This window comes from Ostrinia furnacalis, unplaced genomic scaffold (genome assembly GCF_004193835.3).
Source record: "Ostrinia furnacalis isolate ACB-3 unplaced genomic scaffold, ASM419383v2 OfSCF2036, whole genome shotgun sequence".
Lineage (NCBI taxonomy): Eukaryota > Metazoa > Arthropoda > Insecta > Lepidoptera > Crambidae > Ostrinia > Ostrinia furnacalis.
In genome coordinates, this window is record NW_021132275.1 from 508788 (window position 1) to 529338 (window position 20551).

The following is a 20551-nucleotide window of genomic DNA, read 5'->3' on the forward strand; positions in this document are numbered from 1 at the left end:
AAGTCATCGTAAAAGCTAGATCGTGCGGAAACTTACAAGGAATCTATTAAATTGGTACTTTATGAGGATATAATGAGAAGGTCCTCTCATTCTCATTTTTATCNTTTTTATCGTATAACAGCTAAGGTCCCAGCCCTGCTCTACGACTATGAGTAAGCACCGGTTTCCATCAAAGCGGAGCAGAGCATTTTGAATAAGTAACCAATCAGATATTATTTCCTTCTCTCCGCACCGCACCACCGCCGCTGAAAAATTCTATAGAAAAATTCCATCCGCCCGACACTTCTCCGTTCCCGCCTTGGTGGAATCTTAAACTATGATATATACCGAAGGATACGCATGAGATAGGCGTCTGATATAGCTCGATAGAAATAACTTGTATTTCGGTAAATGCTAAGGAAAAATAAGATTTAACTCATAAATGTAACTTAACGATCCCGTTAGTGAAAGCAGTCTAATAAAAAGTGAAAGTTTGAGGAGAGCCTTTTTTCACATGACCAAAAAAAACGTATATCATTCGTACAAAAGTCACTTACAATAAAGTCAAAATCGTAAGTTATTGTGACTTTCAAGACTGAACTTGAATACGGCCATGTTGTTTTAATTAAGCTCATCTGAAATATTGTATGGGACCTTACAACAGGGTACTAAAGGAAAAATTACGATCAGTTAAAAGGTCAAAACAAGGAAAAGTGATTCAAAATCGGAAAATTTTCAATGCCTAGGCTATTTTGACCGAGACCTAAAAATAATGATTGCAAATTAATTCCGCGATGTGCTATCGAATATTGAGTAGGTTATTTAACGTGAATTTAAAGTGGACATTTTGTTGGCCGTATAGGCGTGAATGGTGGACGCTGCATATTTTATCACTTTGATAAAAATATTTTTGTTTACGTTTTATTTTTAGAAATGGAATCTGCTTGGACGCTGATTTTATTATTTAAAAATATTTTTGGGGCATGCATGAATAGAGCTTTTAAACGTTACTTATTTATAAGAAGCAGACGGTAGTAATTTGTATTTATCTTCTTTAAAAAACTAAGGTTGAGCACCAACTTACTTTGACTGTAACTTTAACAATAGCCGGTGCTTTTTGTATGGAGTTTGACAGATTTTTGACGTTTGTTAAAGTCAAAATAAGATGGTGCAACTCGGCCAAAACTTGTAAGCAATGCTAAGTAGCCACGGTCATGACATCAGGGGGGCTTCTCCACCAAGTTATAACTGTATTTTCAGATGAAGTTATTCTTGTTGTCCAAAGCATTTAGCTATTGTTATTCGCATCATCATGAACCGATGAAGCTGACCTAAAACATTTTGAAGCCCCTAACAAAACACTTTCTTTCCAGAACCGACGCAACCCCCTTCATCCAGAATGGGACCAAACCAGTCATCAGCAAGGACGACACGAAGAAGCAGAAGGATTCCACAAAGGCCGCTGCCAAGGCTGCCAGAGGGAAGGCCTTTAGGCAGGTCTTGGCAGCCCTGATTGCCAATCTTGGCACCATCAACACTGGAATGGCATTTGGGTTCTCAGCGGTGGCACTGCCTCAACTTAAGAGCAATGAGTCTAGTATACATATTACGAACGATCAAGCCAGTTGGATTGGTAAGTTTGTTCTTTGTTTTCTGGTATAATTCGACCATTAGATTAACCTCAAAATTGCTAGCCAATTTCAGAGCTACTTGCTGAAAAGTTACTCATACCTAGTCAGTTAGGATATTTTTTGCAAATAAAAATATTTATCTGCCAACTTAACGAAAACAGCTAGCAGATAGAGATACCAAATAAAATTGTTGTAGGAATTGAAATGCGGTTCTAATTCCCACGTATTTATTTGCTCGTGATAGAAAATAATATAAATAGTAACTAATCTAATACAATCGTCGTTCGTATACACGTCGTCGTACGTCACACTCACACACTCTTCCTTCTCTTTCACACATCCTTACGTTCTCACACTCATATCCTACATAGTGGAATCGAACGAAAGGAAACCTAAGGACATAAAATATGAGCATTACACGATAAAGGGAATACAGGGAAATGCTTATTTTCTGTAATAATACCTGCCAAAAGCTTCGCCATATACTCATGTCCGAAATACCGCAGTGTCTCAAGACGAAAGTCTTCGAGCAGTGTGTGTTGCCAGTGTTGACATATGGATCCGAAACGTGGTCGCTTACTATGGGCCTCATAAGAAGGCTCAAGGTCACCCAAAGGGCGATGGAGCGGGCTATGCTCGGAGTTTCCCTGCGTGATCGAATCAGAAATGAGGAGATCCGTAGGAGAACCAAAGTAACCGACATAGCTCGCAGAATTGCTAAAATCAAGTGGCAGTGGGCGGGGCACATAGCTCGTAGAGACGATGGCCGTTGGGGCAGGAAAGTTCTCGAGTGGCGACCACGGGCTGGAAAACGTAGCGTGGGCAGGCCTCCTACTAGGTGGACCGACGATCTGGTAAAGGTCGCGGGAAGAGCCTGGATGCGGGCAGCGCAGGACCGTTCATTGTGGAAAACCTTGGGGGAGGCCTTTGTCCAGCAGTGGACGTCATTTGGCTGAAACGAACGAACGAACGAACCTGCCAAAATCTCTTTCAGTAGAGTTTCGGTTTGTTTAAGTAGCCGATTACATGCTATTCTCTTTATATGTTTCCATTAATGTGTTCTATTATAACTACGATTGCAACACATTTAGCTACGGTTGTCCAGTCACTTGCACTGAAAGCAAATACTTTTGGCACAGTGCAAAACAAAAGCCAACGCAAAACGTATTAGTTCTGACAAATAAAAAACAAAAGACGGCTATGAAAAGTGTTATTCATTTGAAAATGTTACTCTAATAATGTGAAAATATGACTAAAAAAACAAAACACTAACAATTTGTGTTTCCATTTTTAAATTGCAGCCAGTCTCAGCGCAGCGGGGACTCCTATGGGGTGCATCATCAGTGGATACCTCATGGACGCCATCGGACGTAGAACGACTCTGATTGTTACGGAGATACCCCTCATAATAGGCTGGATACTGATTGCGTTTGCACAGAACATTCCTATGATTTATGTTGGTGAGTAAATCGGCACTGACAACGATATGATACTGAAATAACAAATCTGGCTTGTCCTTACTCCGCTTTAGTACCTACTAGCATTGTAGTTAGCAATTATTCTTTTTTCTGCAGAAAGTAGTTAAAATACTTAATTTATCGGAACGAGGTTTTAGTTCGGAAGTACCAACATTGTAACTGCTTCACATTAAAATAAATCGTGATGATTACGCACGAATGTGACCGTTTATGAACTCTACATTAGGTTTATATTGCTAAGTTATTGCATCATTTTGGCAGTGATTTCATTGCTCGTTTGAAATAGCATAGTTTGTCACTTTCGTCAAGAATTCCTGGAAAATTATAGCTATTTAGATAAATGTGTCTAATTAAAGTAGCATTGTCAAAAGATTGGTAAACAATTTAGTTACATTAAAGTATATGAGACTCAAAATTGTTAAGATTTCAATGGTATCCATCCACTTATGAACATTTTGCGACTCAGACTCACTTGAGTATTGATCGAGTACACTTTGGTATTAATCGAGTGATCTGTAATATTGAGATATAAAATTGTAGTACCTAGTCTATTTTTATTTCTATAGTTTGCTTTATTAGTCCACTTCGAGATTGAATCGATCCGTGTCGTGAGGTTCGAGTATTCTCTATATTTTGGGTTACATCACTGGTACCTTAATATGGTTGTATTTTTACCTTAACCTAATACTTTCTGTGTAGGTTAGGTTAGCTTAGGTATAAGTAATTGTGAATGGTTCTAAAAATCGGAACAACATTTAGCGATTTAAATATAACTTTTCCGCTTTAGACGACAAGTATCCTTATAAGTGTTTTTAACTGTTTCAATGACGTTAAAATAGTATAGTAAAAGTGTTTCTTATCAAGGAGCGCAAACAGGTGTTTGTTTTTCTTATATTTTTGGGAGTTTCCACTTAAATAACTGTACTAAACTGTAAACATATTTTGTAAGATAATCTATAAATAGTAACGCCTGTTTTGTTTCAATTAAGTTTGATATGAGTCAAAGACGACAAGCAAAATAGCGATTGTTCCCAACCAGTCACATTGTTCGTTCGTTTCAGCCAATTTGGCTGAATTATTTCCTCAACGACCGGTCCTGCGCCGCCCGCATCCAGGCACCTCCCGCGACCGTCACCACATCGTCGGTCCACCTAGTGGGGGATTTGCCCACACTTCGTCTTCCGGCCCGTGGTCGCCACTCGAGAACTTTTCTGCTCCATTGGCCATCAGCTCTGTGAGCTATGTGCCCCGTCCACTGCCACTTAATTTTAGCAATTCTGCGGGCTACGTCGGTCACTTTGCGGGCTATGTTGGTTATCTTGCGGATCTCCTCATTTCTGATTCTATCCGCAGGAAAACTCCGAGCATAGCACGCTCCATCGCCCTTTGGGTGACATTCACCACAACACAACAGGTGCTCACTTCGAATTGGTGTAACTGGTTGGGAACAAGCGCAAGACAACACCTGCTAAAATTACATTAGATCCTATCTATGTGCATCCTTTTTATCAATGTATCTTGATGTGTCATCTAAACTAGTCTTCCCTCATCAGGTCGGCTGCTAGTGGGCTTTGGATCAGGCATGGTGGGAGCGCCGGCGCGCGTATACACCGCAGAAGTAGCGCAGCCGCATCTGAGAGGGATGCTCGGCGCGCTGGCCTCTGTCGGCGTGTCCACTGGAGTCCTGATACAGGTTAGTTAACATGAACAAATAAATAAATAAATAAATTGTTATAAATAAATACCAAATTCTTTATCATCGACGAAAATGTATGATTATGGACAGAAATAAGAAAAACATGATCTTTGCACAATATATCCCGGGGTAGATACCCCGTTTGTGGCCTTAGCTTTCTTTTTGGCCTTTATGTCGTTTAAAATGAGCATTAAAGATACCAAAATATTATTAATGAACCTTTTTGTTGAGACTGACGATAACAATAAAGTGAAATACAAAAGAAAATCTTATTTCTTAAATTAATAATTATTAATTGAGACGTAGAGTCGACATTAAATGATGAAGAAGACGTAAGAAAATAAATTTTCCGCAAGGGTCTCTCGTACACCCATGCTCTGACTTGTATGTGATACTGATAGTAGGTAGGTATATGGGTTTTTGCCAATCTCTTTTTGGTCTTTAGGGAATGACTTAGCAAATTAGTTATCAAGGGTGAACGTAATAGATCACATGTCACCACGCATCGCTTGCGCATCCTGCGCTCCTAATTATGGCGTCCGAATCGGCAGAGACGTCACTGTGACGATGGAGGTGTGCTCACATTGTTTCGAATTCACAAATTAACACAATTTACATATTCAATTATTAGTTGTTCACTAGCTATTGCGTGTTATTTGGCGTGACGAATCGATTTGTAACAGTTTACTGGGAAATTAATGGATGTAGATTGGGTATGAAAATCGATCAAATTTTATGCAAATAATACTCATTATTAAGTCTAGTTTGGAATTCAAGTCGGTAAAGTTTTAACAGACAGTTTAATCTTCAATTCCTGTGCTAAATAGACATAATAATGATATTATTATTAAATTATATCCTTTCTATCAGTCAGTTTTACTCAATTACGAAAACGAACTTATGTATCAAAATAGAGGGCAATTTTTAGAGCTAAAAATATAAAGATAATTCGTTTTACATAGGTATACTAAGAACAGTTAATTGTAGCTTCTCGTATTGACAAAAAGCCTATTTAAGTTACTTTAACAAGGTATATTCCTCACATAAACTTAAAAATTAAATGCGTCGTTTGTCAAAAATAGTCTTATGCCGGAAAAATCCAACGCAGTTTGCTTAGTACCAGCGCAGTCGTGATAATTGTGATGTAGTGTCATGGAAAAATTGCTGAAAATCACGATATCAGGCCTATACTGGTTTCAGCCACACACATGCGAAAATTAAGATGTCAAAATTGTTGGTTAACACTGTTTTGGCTAAATTTTTTTTTATCCATAGAGAGGAAACTCTTTAATTCTCAACACACGCACGTGATAGGGATATTGTCACCATTTAAGTATAATTTTATGCCTTAGTTTCTAAAATCAGTAAGTCTCTATGATATTTTAGATTAGGTATAAGACAATATTGCGAAAATGTGAAATAAGTAACCTATAAATTAACGAATGATGCTTAATTTGCGTTCCAAATTACTTCAACTGGATATATTCTAACAAGTTTTCCAAGTCGGCCTTACATTCACTTCGTGGCAGATTCATGCCCTTAATGGAAAAACAAGCTTTTCTTAATTTAGCTTCAAAGTATATTTTTAGAAATTTTCCATTTGGATAATTTATGTAGAAGTATACACAATACGTTACTAAATAAGGTATTAAAGAGTTACAATGTTTAAAATTACACACACTAATACAATAGGTAGAGCTCAAAATAAATTTAACAAAGTTTATTCCGTGGGAAACATTAGTTAATGTGAAATAGGTACTGGTTCAGGAACTTGTAATCAAGAAAAGTGATAGAAAGGGTTTTTCCAATAGTATTGTAGTTTCATCCGTATCTAAAGTAACTTATCTATATAAATAATAAATCTGTAGAGAGGTCAATTCTGTACCTACATGAAATATATTTTCAAAATAACTATCAGGGGGTGATTAGTGATCGATACTGATGCCAAAAATGCAATCAGTAAAATTTTTGTCTGTCTGTCTGTCTGTCCGTCTGTATGTTCCTTATAGAAACAAAAACTACTCGACGGATTTTAACGAAACTTGGTACAATTATTCTTCGTACTCCTGGGCAGGTTATAGTATAAGTATACTGAATATGAAGGAGAAGTATAAGGAATTCCCACGGGAACGGGAATTAGCGGGAAAATCCTTTTGTATGAAAAGTGTAAACCGCTTAAGCTAGACGCTGGAAATTTGGCATGCAGGTATCTTAGTAAACTTAAAGCTTAGTTACAACAGGATATTGCAAAATTCCCACGGGCACGGGAATTAGCGGGAAAATCCTTTTGTATGAAAAATCTAAACCGCTTAAGTTAGTCGCTTGAAATTTGGCATGCAGATATCTTATTAAACTTAAAGCTTAGTTACAACAGGATATTGCAAAATTCCCACGGGAACGGGAGTTTGCGGGAAAAAACTTTTGTATGAAAAAATCTAAACCGCGTAAGCGGCGTAAGATAGATGAAGGGGGTAAACCCAGATCCACGCGTACGAAGTCGCGGGCGGCCGCTAGTTAGTAATAACAACTATTCATAATAAACAAAATAATAAATTGAATCATCAAGCAAAGTGTCCCACAATTTTCCTAAACAACATAAACTAAGTTTTAAAGTAAACGTTAGTTGTTTTCTCACTACTCAAATAAACTAAGTCGAACAATATTTGTATTTCTATTTATACACATTGTTCGTCACTAAAGTAAATAATAAACAAGTAACGCATGTAATTCACACTTTAAAGGTAAATCTCGGTCCTTCAGTGTAGAGTAAACTATTTCAATGGACTGTATTACATGATTAATGTTGTTATCAACTTACTAAATTGAATAAATAGCTTGAAAGGCACCTGTGCACATTAAATCTAAGTGAAGATCTGGGAATTCATAGCTTGATTTTAATAAAAATAAATAAGTAAATAAATACATATTATGACTCTATTGATTGATAAATCAATCTTGGGTTTTGAATGACCCTTTTGGTCATTCTTGTAAGACTAACTTAAGTTTAAAAAAGACACGTAGATACAATCACGACAGCATACCAGACCACATAATTTCTGACTCACAAATTCGCTCATATTATAACAAAATAAGATGCCAGATTGTTAAGCGTACATTTAACACACAGCCTTAAAAGTCGTCTTTTCGAGCTGTTGCAAAATATTTACACAAATTCTATACATTTGCTTTCAAAAATAGATTACTATAACTCGCGGTTCACGATGTAATTACTCGGAAGCGATTACTTCGTTATCAGCTCGTGATATCAGATAATTGAAAAGCATCTGTGTTGGCTCTCCAGAATTAGATGTGTCAAGTGTAGACGACAAACAACAACATCATGCGTAATATTTAGTTTTGCGTAATGTATTGGCGGTCGTCACTTGTGGGCTGGAGTTGTCAGCAGATGAAGTGTTAATGGATGGATGACACTAGTAGGTAAAACGTATTTGCGGCATGGAAATATCTTTAAACCGCCGTTGCTGCAGACGCATAGGTCTCGGGTTCGATTCCCTGTGGGGGCAGATTTTTCTGTTCGGTTTGGTTGGTGGTAGGGCTTGTTCTAAGTCCGCCTGGCTAGCTACCACCATCTTACCTAAGTCTGTCGCCATAACAACAATGTTAACAGCATTATTGTGTTCCGGCGGTTAGAGGCAAGATAGCCAGTTCCTCCGTGGTTGAGGATTCCGGGTGAAGCTCGCTTCCACCTTCGGCCTGATCGTCACTTACCATCAGGTGAGATACAGGCCAAGAGCTTCCTCGTTGTGGATAAAAAAAATCTTTTCCACGATCTTTCAGTTCATTATTCTTAAGTAGAGTCATCGTTACTTGAGATCATCATCATCAGGTCATTTAGTCTCCACTCCCCACGCTAGCCATTCATCATCATCATTTCAGCCATAGGACGTCCACTGCTGAACATAGGCCTCCCCCAATAGATTCTCTAATTTGGTTGGTAGCGGCCAGCATCCAGCGCCTTCCTGCTACCTTTATTAAGTCTCATGTTCGCATTGGTACATATATCTCTATGTTTAGTCAAATACTGCGACATCCACGGGATAAGTGCGGGCGGTCTTTTCTACTCTCTTGGATTTAATAATTTTTATAACTTCATGTTGAACTAGCTACTTTTTCCTAGGCCGATTTTTTTTCTAAAGACGAACCAGTAAGACTAATGTCATAATAATTTATTCCAGTACGTGCTTGGAAGCGCGCTACCATGGCACATACTAGCTGGCATCAGCGCTTCCGTCCCCATGCTGTCATTCCTGACGATGCTCCTGGTGCCAGAGACGCCCAACTTCCTCCTCACCCAGGACAAGGCTGATAGAGCCAAGAACTCCCTGGCCAAGCTCAGGGGGTCCACCTTTGACTTGGATGAGGAGATCCAGAAGATGGTCAACTTTAAGGAGAAGAATCATGTTGAACCGTGAGTATCGTTGGATCATGAATATGTGATTCCTAACCTTACTTTAACTGTAACAAACGTAAAAAGTGTCAAGCTCTATACAAAAACACCAGTAATAGTTAGGGTTAAAATTAAGGTGGTGCCACTGAGGATAGTTAAGTTTTTCATAAGTATGTACGTACATTATGTGCAATTGTGCATAATAATCTTGTTATGGCGCCATTTCCAAACACGTTCTTATCAATTTATGTAAACTTATTCATTACAAACACATTTTTATTCCATACGGCTTCTCAAGAAATGCATTTACGAGTACCTGTCGTGTTAACTATTTAGTGTATTAATACTGTTAATGTGCCATGAAGTAATAAATAAAATACCTGCCACCTCAAGTACGAGTAATACCTTTAATATAAATAAATAGATATTCTGTGATAGGACAAAAGAATGTGCAAAAATAACTTATTAGTTAAGGTGACCATAGCACATCGATATCATTGTTATCACTCATAACACAAACGTTACATAGCTCAGTTAAGTTCATAACAGACCATGGTTTTGAGGGAGGGTCATAGTATGATAATAATCAATAAATTATGAGATGCACGTGCGTCGTGCACCTACACTATTTTGTGCATTACTGAATTATTCATATTACCTTCAACGAAATGTGAAATTCAATCAACACATTTTCCTTAAATTGTAATTTTGGCAAACAACAAATTAGTTTCAATGAATTTGTATAATTCATGAAACGCTTTTTCCTTTGGTCCTTGAAAGTCAAATCGTTCATTGAAAACGCCTTGTGAATGGTCAGGGCAAACTGTAGAGTGCAGCGTAAGTACGGAATAATTATAATACGTGATGCATTTGCATTATCCTCTCATAGGTCTTGTCGATAAACAACAAAGTTCATTTATTCTGATGAAATTTTATAAGGTAAATCCTAACTTAATTGAATTAACATGGAATCAACTAGAGGTGTGCTATTATGTAGTAATTTATTTAGGTCCAACATCTTGCACGGCTTATTAATCAAATCATACGGTTTATTTTGTACCATTTTAACAGTCGGCAGATTTATTTTAGCAATTTAATTTTTTAAGGTTCAATAGATAGGTGTCTACTAGTTAGTGATTTGTCTAGCGTTCTTCAATCTCGAATCGATAGTCCAATTTCGACACCGCTGGCTTATTCAGGCCACACATTCGCTTTTACCCCACGTAGGTAGGTGGACAAACAATCTGCAGCTCGCTGGAAATACCTGGATGCAGACAGCACAGGACTTGGGGGCGGTCTTTGTCCGATAGTGGACGTCATTTGGCTAAAACGAACGAATGAACATAATAATAATCATTGACGATAACTTTCTGTTCTTCCAGCCTGAGGACTCCCAGAGAGATCATCAAGGCGCTCTTGTCACCATCAGCCCTGAAGCCCTTCAGCATCCTCGCGATCTACTTCTTCCTGTACCAGTGGTGCGGTGTCAACACGATCACCTTCTACGCCGTTGAAGTGTTTGAAGTGAGTATAATTTGTTACAAGCTAGCTATAGTTTCAGATTAATATTGGATGCAGGGCCTATGGAGTGTGATATTAGTAAGAAATAGGGTTCTTTTGAAATGGTTTAAAATACTTGCTGTAGTGGGAATAGCCCAGGTTATGTAGGACTCCTTGAAAAATAGCAATCAACACATACAGCGTATACCCGTAAACTTACCTGTCACTGAAAATTTAATGTTTCTTAACATTATTTTTTTATTTATTGCGCGAGTGAAGTCTTAGTGGCTAGAGTTTGTACTTTGCTTCCATATTTTTATAAATCTTGTTATTTACCTACTACTACAAGAATTATCTATCTACTCACAAGAAATCTATTCTGATATCAAGATACTATACCTTCATGACTTTTACAACGCAGGTTGAGTGACTCTCTCAAAGTACTTTCTCTTACAAACCCATAATCTTAAAATACCCTGTTACACTGTTAAACTCCTTTCAATTTCATCAGGCATCAGGAGCCACCCTGAACAAGTACTGGCTGACGATCTCCATGGGCATCATCAGGGTGATATTCACCGTCATCGGCTGCATCCTGTGCAGGAGGTGTGGACGCAGACCGCTCACTTTTGTTTCTGGTAAGTTTTAGAAATACATCCTATTTTGAATTAGTCAAATCTAAATCAATACTACCTATGGTACCTATTTTTAACGACTGACTTTTTTGGCGAGAGTCGAGTTTCTCGTTTTCCTAATAAATTAAATTAACCAGCGAGGCATTCCATATTATAACTAGTACCTAGGTACTTTATAATATCTACATAATTATATCAAACATTGGCTAACGTAGTGTAATTTTCCACAAGAAAGCTCTGATACTGGCATTAGTTTTAGGATGAGAGACAAAAGCAGTAAAAGACTAATTCAGCTTACGAAAGATCAGCAGCAGTTTGGAATCTTCATTCCTTTTAATATGGACCATTTCTGGCTCCTTCCAGCAATCGGATGTGGCACAACCATGATAGTGCTGGCTGTATACATGTACCTCGTGGCGCAGTGGCGAGCTAATAACGAGCCGCCCATGCACTCCTGGATTCCAGTGGCTGCCATCTTCCTATTCACCATTTCCTGCACCCTGGGCTACCTGATCGTGCCGTGGGTGATGATCGGCGAAGTTTATCCTACGCAGGTAAATATTTACACTCAATAAGAGATCATACTTGTTCAGGGCAATGAAGCGGGCTATGCTCGGAGTTTCCCTGCGTGATCGAATCAGAAATGAGGAGATCCGCAGGAGAACCAGTGACCGATATAGCTCGCAGAATTGCTAAAATTAAGTGGCAGTGGGCGGGGAACAGCACGTAGAGACGATGGCCGTTGGGACAGAAAAGTTCTCGAGTGGCGACCACGGGCCTCCTACTAGGTGGGCCGACGAACTGGTAAAAGTCGCGGGAAGAACCTGGATGCGGGCAGCGCAGGACCGTTCATTGTGGAAAACCTTGTGGGAGGCCTTTGATCAGCAGTGGACGTCATTTGGCTGAAACGAACGGAGAGGTCATCATCAACATTAACAGGATGTTAAGTATCTACTGCAGGAGCACCCCCTCTCTTATTCACTAAAAGAAATGGAATATTTATTTTGGTCTACCTCGCTGATAATATTCCCAGAATAGAGTCTTTATCATAAGTTCCAATACGTTACGATACGCTACGGCACTATGATACGATATGCTACGATATGCTACGATACGCTACGATACGCTACGATACGCTACGATACGCTACGATACGCTACGATACGCTACGATACGCTACGCTACGATACGCTACGATACGCTACGATACGCTACGCTACGATACATTACGCTACGATAGGATACGATACGCTACGATACATTACGATAATGTTACGTTACATTCCAGGTCCGTGGGATCGTGGGTGGCATGACGACGTGTGCAGCGCACTTGTCGGTGTTCTCGGTCGTGAAAACCTTCAATTTGCTGAAGGGCGCGCTCAACGACTACGGTGTCTTCGCCCTGTACGGATGTATGTCGATAGTTGGTAAGTAAACATAAATTTTACACACTAAGCGGCCGCCCGCTACTTCGTACGCGTGGATCCCGTTTTACCCCCTTAGGGGTAGAGTTTCGTAAAATCCTTTCTTAGCGGATGCCTACGTCTTAACATCTACCTGCATGCCAAATTTCAGACCGATCCCTCCAGTTGTTTGGGCTATGCGTTGATAGATCACTATGTCAGTCAGTCGGTCACCTTTGAGTTATATATGTCACCGTAAAATTGTGAATTCCGTCAGATTATAATCTGACGTAGTTAAATTACAATCTAACTTAACTAACCCACTGTTAGTTTACAATCTAACGCGTTATATTATAAACTGACAGAGTTCACAATTTCACGTTGATATATATTTAGATTTCACTTGGGTTCTGTCTGGGTTCGATTCCCAGAGTAGTGTAGTGGTGCTCTCTCTGTCAACATATTGCAGCTTTGAATCACTTGGGTTGACACTAGATTGTTGTGACTCCATATTGATTCAAGGACCTATCTTGTCGTAAGCATAACCTCAATTTTAACAGTTCAATAATTAATTACTTTTGTCTCTAGGCACAGTATTCTACTACTTCTTCCTCCCTGAAACGAAAGGAAGAACTCTCCAAGAGATTGAAGATTACTTCTGCGGCAGAACGAAAACCCTCAAAAAAGCGTCAATCACGGATACTACGAGTAAAGCGTGAGAAGTGACAACTTAGCAGAGTGACTGGTTATGTGTTTTGTTGAATATTTTATTTACTAGCGGCCACCCGCGACTTCGTACGCGTAGATCCCGTTTTACCCCCTTAAGGGTTGAATTTTGCAAAGTCCCGTCTTAGTGAAAAAGGAACTTCCATGCAAAATTTGAGACTCCTAGGTCTTGTAGTTTCTGAGATTTCGTGATGAGTGAGTCAGTCAGTGACTTTTCGCTTTCATAGATATAGATAGATGTAGAGGCGAGCTATGCAAGACGTGACACGATTCTTCATCTTTCAAGAACAGTAATATTGCTTTAAAACAATTATTTTTTGTTGTATTAAGCTTCTGATACATTAGGGGAGAAAATATCCTCTAACTTGCATGCGTATAAAAACGCGTTTGCATTGATGCTGCTACAGTAGTGACTTTTCGCTCAATGTTGTATTTTACACTAGTTTATTAAATAGAAGTGCTTACCTACTCGTAAATGTAGAGTCGGGTTTAAAACCAAAATCACCATGTAATTTCAACTGACAACCCTGTAATTATCTAGTAAAGTTTAAACAAGTCCAAAATATTTATCTAAATCGTACAAAGCATTTTTGTCAAGCTGTGATGTGGCTTAGATCTTATTTTTATATTTCAGAGATTATTTTGTAAAACAAACATCATTTTGGATTCCTTAGGAGCATTTGTGAGAATATTGTCACAAAATAAATCATGAACACCTATTAAAGTTTTAGTAGGTACTGTAGGTAAATAAGACATGTATGTACCTTATTATAAGTGCCTTAAAAAGAGATAATGTATTTTTATAGTTACCATTTTCGCTTTTAGAAACAAGTAGGTAGAAAAATATACGTAAAAAGATGTTTAACCGTGTCAAATTCAGAAGTATTAAAGCTAAATGTATAAAAGTATTGAATATAATTTATATCACAGTCAGTACTCGTAGGTACTGTATTTTGTACATAATTGTTATTAAATATAAGTCACAGTGTCATAATATTGAAATATTTTGTGCCATTTTACAGATTCAGGATAAGTACAGTTTATATTTTTATGAGATAAAGTTTATAGTTATTTATTTGTATAATATTATAAATGTTTACTTAAATATTCTTTATAATATTCACAATAATTTGATTTTTTTGAGTTCTTTGCCCTTGCTTTTTGATTTACGGAAAATGTAAAAATAATCTAAATTTATAAAAGATCTGTTGAGATTAAAATTTATTGAAAATGCGGCTTTTAGTCAAATTATATGAAAGCATTTCAATGTTAATGTTGTTACTTATTTATTAATAGGAGATTTAATTCAAATGTAATAAGTTATTTTTAAGGAAGCATTTGTGATAGTGTTGTAGAATAGAATAAAATATTTTAGATAAATTATACAAAACTGAATGAAAATATTTTCTGAATAAATGTTTGTTTAAGATTTTAAGAAGTATTTTTCTCATTACTTCTCTTTTTCCTGAAAATAATTAAGAAAGAACAGAATTTAAGGTAGGGTTTAAGTGGAAACTACATAAATATACACTAGAAAGAGAAACGTGTTAAAAGTGTTTTAAAAAGTACAAGAAGCATAAAATCGGAACTCAACTATTTTTTTAGCTCTCTTTTTCTCACACAGCAAATAGTCGAATTAAAAAAAAATCCCTTATGTTTGATAGTTAACTTCAATAACGAAAAAAAATTGTTTTCTCTCCATTACTTACCTACCTAAGTATTTTTACCAAAAACTTCAGTCAAAAACTTTACAAAGCAAAACTTATTTCTCCATGTCCATTTCATCCACCATAAGCTTCAGGATAAACGAATTTCCGCGTGTGCTTGTTATTTGCGAACTGCGCCGTGAACACTGCCCGCTTCCCTCCACGGACTCTCCCATGGATGTTCTCTTCCATGGCGTTGAGGAGTTTCAGCAGTGTGCCACGGGATATAGCGTTGAACTCTATCCCTTCTCGTAGTGCAATGCGGGAAGGTGCTGAAAATGATTGAGGAGATCTTGAGAACAATGGTTTTTCAGCCAGTACTTCCACCATTTAATTAAGTGGTACTGCAAAGCGGATGAGATGTATAAAAATACTTAATGTAGGTAGAGTCCAAGGCCTTCTTTTTCCTATTCGTGGGATTTCAGAGTTATCAAACTTTTATAAAAGTCTTTCATTTCTCCTCCTCTCTAAAAGCAAAGGCTTCCTTTTGAATTTCGTTTGTTTCAGAAAGGATATTGAAAGGATAGGTAGACTTTTCTCAAATAAGATACTTAAGTAAGTACTTACGGATTGATTTCATATCAGGTTTTTTCAAAATATTCGTGAGACCAACGTTAACCACCACCAGTATAATAGTAATAACTCGAGTATAAAGGCAAACTAGCCAATTCATGGCCAATATTTTGCCAGTAGGCGTGTGTTTGGCAAACAAGATAACGCGGGTTTGATTAGACTCCAGTAGTAACAATGGGTATCAAAAAGGTGTAAAAGTCCTTGTGACTGGTTTTCCACGTTTTTCATTCACAAAAGCCCGAACCCTTTATCAGATGTTGAAGTTGAAACCCTTTATCAGATGTTGAAGTTGAAGCGTTAAATAAATTGGTTCTCAATTTCTATGAAACTATCTAGTTAGGAACAAAGGAAACTTTTCCTTGATAACCTATGTTGTCTTTGCTGCTGTATTTTTATTCTGTGATCTTTACTGTCAATCATCAACAAATTAAGTCAAAACAATCATAAATCAAAAGTTATTTTAGTGCAAGTTCTTCTAATTTCTACAGTTATTCCAGATCCTAGAATGTCTTCTAAAGACTTTTCATCAGTATGAACTCAATATGTCAGAGAGTATCACAGCTGACCCTGGGTTCTGTACGGTGACCTCGTGGATTCAGCTGGGCTATGGTTTGTGGGTGAGCCTCACCATGGTGGGCATTGGCTTGGCGTTTGGCTTCCCAGCTGTGACCATACCGCAGTTGAACGAAGCGAATTCGACGATTACAATTACTACGAGTGATGAGAGTTGGATAGGTTAGTGCATAAGTTAATTCAAGTAAGAAAGTGATAGAGGCCTACCATAACTATATTGAAGTAGGTCTATTACCTCTAATTTTGATATTTTACGGTCTGGATTAGCCATTAGAAAAATCTTTCTTGCTCATACAGGGTTCTCTCATCCAGAATATTTTGTCATGATAGTTTGTTGTTTTCCTACCACCATGGGAGTACCTACATTTTCAGGTGGAAATGCTCTATAACCTTCTGTAATAGGCATGTACTCACTAAAAAAATCCTGCATGGCATACTCCGGTGATAATAATTAAGTTATTTCTACAAAGTAGTGCTACAGACAGGACATAATTATGCCAAATCAATGTCAGCCGAAGGAGGTCTGTCAGGATTTTTCAGCATTGAATATACCTGATATGATTTTTACTTTCAGCCAGTGTTTTGACCTTGGTCGCGCCAGCCGGATGCCTTGTATGTGGCTACATGATGGATACGTTAGGAAGAAAGCTGATCCTGATCATTTGCCAACTGCCTTTGTGTGTTGGCTGGCTGTTGACAGGATTTGCTGCTGACGCCAAGCAAATCATCATAGGTTACAACAAAATTAATGATATAATTACTGACTGATTATAATAACGTTTTCTTTATTTTTGCCTAAAAATATGAGCCTTGTAAGGAAGTTTCGGTTTCGGTTTCGGCCGAAATAGACACCGTTGCCGAAATTCGTTTTCGGTTTCGGTTTCGGTCGTAAAACTAGTTTCGGTCGGACACTAGATATTTCTTGTATGTATAGTTTCTAGTCTTTATTTTACAGTGAGAGTTCAGAAGTTATACCTTGTTAGAGCTCTTTTTATTACATGGTCAGTTACTGATCTGGAAGGTAAATAAACTATAGGTTACCTCACTCAGTGCCTGGGCGCCTGGTGATTTTGTAGCGTCAGGGAGACTTTAAATCTCCTTCAGAATTGTATGATTTGTCAAGTCACAATATATTATGTCAATGTCACCCCTCCCATGCCGCTCCCATTCTTTAGGCACTGACTGAGTAAAGCGCCTATAGCTTCGATTTTGATAAGTATCATACAGTCATTTTGAGTCAGTCTGTAGGAAGAAACTATCCTATCTCGCTCGAGGCAAAGTTCCTCAAATGCCAAAGGAAGAGCTGTTGAAGCATATGAAAATAATAAATCCTAATTAAAATGGAATAGAGATCAAAATAAGTTTGCTCTTTCAGGACGTATAATAACAGGGCTAGGGATCGGCATGTCAATGGGTGCGCCAAGGATCTACGTCACGGAGATATCGTTGCCGAACATGCGTGGGACGGTTGGGGCTCTCCCCAACCTGGCTATGTCTATGGGCTTAACAATACTGGTAAACAATTAAACCTCCTGTGTTCAAATTTTATGAATTTAATTGCCTCGGTCTACACACTTTTCTGGTGCTCAAGACAATGTAACTTAAAGCCGGGTGGGTCTCCAGCGCGTGTTTTGCCTTCAACAATCAACAAAAACATGTCAACATTCAACAAAATTGTCTATAGTAAATATTGAAAAAACACGCGCTGGAGATCCGACTTAACACTGTGCGACTCAAAAGAGATTTCAGTGCAAAGCCACTTTTGATATTTTTGTCGAAGAACTTAAATTAGTTGCTGAACAAACAACAATATATTTTTGTGTTTATTGAGATCGTTTTTTCTGTAACTACGAATTGTTTTCATTTGTTAGAACTACGTATCCATATTTTCAGGCAGCATTTGGAGCTTTTCTGAAATGGACTACAATATGCTACGTTTGCGGAGCGTATTCATTATTCCTCTTCTTATTCAACATGTTGTTACCCGAAACTCCGTATTTCGTGCTCCTCAAAGGCACAGAAGAAAACGCCAGAAAGACCTTAAAATGGTTCAGATCAAAGAAATATAAGGTGGACAGGGAAATTAATGATCTAATGGAATACAAGACGGTGAACAACATTCGTAGGTTATATTCTTGTTTTTGTGAAATTGTAAGACTTTTTTTTAATGCGACCTGTGGGCTGTGTGTGAGTTTACATCAAACGTGCTCACTAGTGCTCACACGTTTAAAAATTGTATGAAAATTTTAGTTTTACAACGTTTCCCGCTAGCGGCGCTGTATCCGTCATATATAATTTAATGTCTCTTCTGTCTCCACTCCAGCCATTTAAAATCCGGTCTTTTTAAACTCCACTTGCGTGATGCAGCAAATATTAACGTATGCTTAAAAGTTTAATTAATATGCAGAATATTCAAGTTTTTCTGACAATCAGGGAATTTTATGTTCAAGAATCTAGATTCTTGTTGGAAGATGGGAGCTAAAGCTAGAACACTTCTTAAACTTATGAAAACAAAATGCACAGTTTCCACATAGGTCCTTTATTTCACACAAATAAATTATTTTAATTTCAGATTACAGTTTAAAGAAGAGTTATGCCTTTTGTTCACTAAAGGAGTGTGCAGACCATTCTGGATTGTATTCGTTTATATTTTACTATCACAGATTTCAGGGGTTACAATCATTTTCATGTGGACCATAGAACTTATTGAGGTAAAATATTTTTTGAATAATCAAAATACAGGGAAAGTTGTGAAACACAGTGGAAAAAAGGAAAAACAAGAGACAAAACATGAACTCATGTTTTGCTGACCTTTCTCTTACACCCTTTATTATCTTCCGTATCTCTCACCATTTTGTAAAATTTTCAGGGATCTAACTCGTCAGTTGACGCCAATTTGGGCAACTTTGCAATGGGCATGACAAGGTTTATTACTGGAATCTTTTCTTCGTTGATGTTGTATAGAATTGGAAGGAAACCTCAGGCGTTGATATCAAGTAAGCAATCAGTTTGAGTCTGGCAGGCGTCAAGTAAGCAGTTTGTTTTTAAATACTTTTCCTGCATTCTCGACTCAACTCTCGCTCTTNCAGGCGTGTGTTTGGCAAACAAGATAACGCGGGTTTGATTAGACTCCAGTAGTAACAATGGGTATCAAAAAGTCCTTGTGACTGGTTTTCCACGTTTTTCATTCACAAAAGCCCGAACCCTTTATCAGATGTTGAGGTTGAAGCGTTGGAAATCTAAATAAATTGCTTCTCGATTTCTATGAAACTATCTACTTAGTTAGGAAACTTTTCCTTGATAACCTATGTTGTCTTTGCTGCTGTATTTTTATTCTGTGATCTTTTCTGTCAATCATCGACAAATAAAGTCAAAACAATCATAAATCAAAAGATATTTTATTGCAAGTTCTTCTAATTTCTACAGTTACTCCAGATCATAGAATGTCTTCTGAAGACTTTTCGTCAGTATGAGCTCAATATGTCAGAGAGTATCACAGCTGACCCTGGGTTCTGTACGGTGACCTCGTGGATTCAGCTGGGCTATGGCTTGTGGGTGAGCCTCACCATGGTGGGCATTGGCTTGGCGTTTGGCTTCCCAGCTGTGACCATACCGCAGTTGAACGAAGCGAATTCGACGATTACAATCACTACGAGTGATGAGAGTTGGATAGGTCAGTGATAAGTTAATTCAAGTAAGAAATGGATAGAGGCCTACCTTATCTATATTGAGTAGGTCTATAATTACCTCTACTTTTGATATTTACAGTCTGGATTAGCCATTAGAAAAATCTTTCTTGCTCATACAGGGTTCTCACCCTTGTCATGATGGTTTGTTGTTTTCCTACCACCACGGGAGTACCTATATTTTCAGGTGGAAATACTCTATAACCTTCTGTAAGAGGCATGTACTCACTAAAAAAATCCTGCATGGCATACTCCGGTGCTAATAATTAAGTTATTTCTACAAACTAGTTCTACAGGACATAATTGCCGAAGGAGGTCTGTCAGGATTTTTCAGCATTGACTATTCCTGATATGATTTTTACTTTCAGCCAGTGTTTTGACCCTGGTCGCGCCAGCTGGGTGCCTCGTGTGTGGCTACATGATGGATACGTTAGGAAGAAAGCTGATCCTGATCATTTGCCAACTGCCATTGTGTGTTGGGTGGCTGTTGACAGGATTTGCTGCTGACGCCAACCAAATCATCATAGGTTACCATAAAGGACAATGACCAAAAGTGC

At 38.0% G+C, this 20551-nt stretch overlaps 3 protein-coding genes across 4 annotated transcripts in view; 2 read left to right on the top strand and 1 right to left on the bottom strand.

Moving 5' to 3' along the window:
* The window catches only part of ST5 (putative sugar transporter protein 5), a 36554-nt gene extending 22096 nt beyond the window's left edge, over positions 1 to 14458 (top strand). Inside the window, exons 3-11 of one of the 2 annotated variants that reach the window (XM_028306554.1) lie at positions 1353 to 1612; positions 2912 to 3070; positions 4642 to 4781; positions 8981 to 9213; positions 10575 to 10716; positions 11204 to 11330; positions 11691 to 11881; positions 12616 to 12754; positions 13319 to 14458. In XM_028306554.1, the coding sequence (XP_028162355.1) occupies positions 1353 to 1612; positions 2912 to 3070; positions 4642 to 4781; positions 8981 to 9213; positions 10575 to 10716; positions 11204 to 11330; positions 11691 to 11881; positions 12616 to 12754; positions 13319 to 13449 (1522 nt within the window). In that variant the 3' untranslated portion in view covers positions 13450 to 14458. The remainder of the gene's footprint in view (positions 1 to 1352; positions 1613 to 2911; positions 3071 to 4641; positions 4782 to 8980; positions 9214 to 10574; positions 10717 to 11203; positions 11331 to 11690; positions 11882 to 12615; positions 12755 to 13318) is intronic. The other variant, XM_028306555.1, reaches the window with a different exon arrangement.
* Positions 14459 to 15183: 725 nt separating this feature from the next.
* LOC114354278 (uncharacterized) lies at positions 15184 to 15574 on the bottom strand. The gene has a single exon (XM_028306572.1). The coding sequence runs from the start codon at positions 15490 to 15492 to the stop codon at positions 15238 to 15240; it is 255 nt and encodes an 84-aa protein (XP_028162373.1). The 5' UTR covers positions 15493 to 15574; the 3' UTR covers positions 15184 to 15237.
* Positions 15566 to 19381, top strand: LOC114354277 (facilitated trehalose transporter Tret1-like). Its single transcript, XM_028306571.1, has 5 exons — positions 15566 to 16470; positions 16883 to 17041; positions 17684 to 17823; positions 18202 to 18430; positions 18881 to 19381. Exons 1-5 carry the CDS (start codon positions 16278 to 16280, stop codon positions 19006 to 19008), a joined length of 849 nt encoding a protein of 282 aa, XP_028162372.1. The 5' UTR covers positions 15566 to 16277; the 3' UTR covers positions 19009 to 19381.
* The last annotated feature ends 1170 nt before the right edge of the window (positions 19382 to 20551 follow it).

Coding starts and splice junctions, on each gene's coding strand:
- LOC114354278 (XM_028306572.1), bottom strand. CDS start 15,492: ATGGTGGAAGTACTGGCTGAAAAACCATTGTTCTCAAGATCTCCTCAA.
- LOC114354277 (XM_028306571.1), top strand. CDS start 16,278: ATGTCAGAGAGTATCACAGCTGACCCTGGGTTCTGTACGGTGACCTCG. Junction 17,824..18,201: donor CTATGGGCTTAACAATACTG/GTAAACAATTAA, acceptor CCATATTTTCAG/GCAGCATTTGGAGCTTTTCT. Junction 18,431..18,880: donor CAAGACGGTGAACAACATTC/GTAGGTTATATT, acceptor TTTTAATTTCAG/ATTACAGTTTAAAGAAGAGT.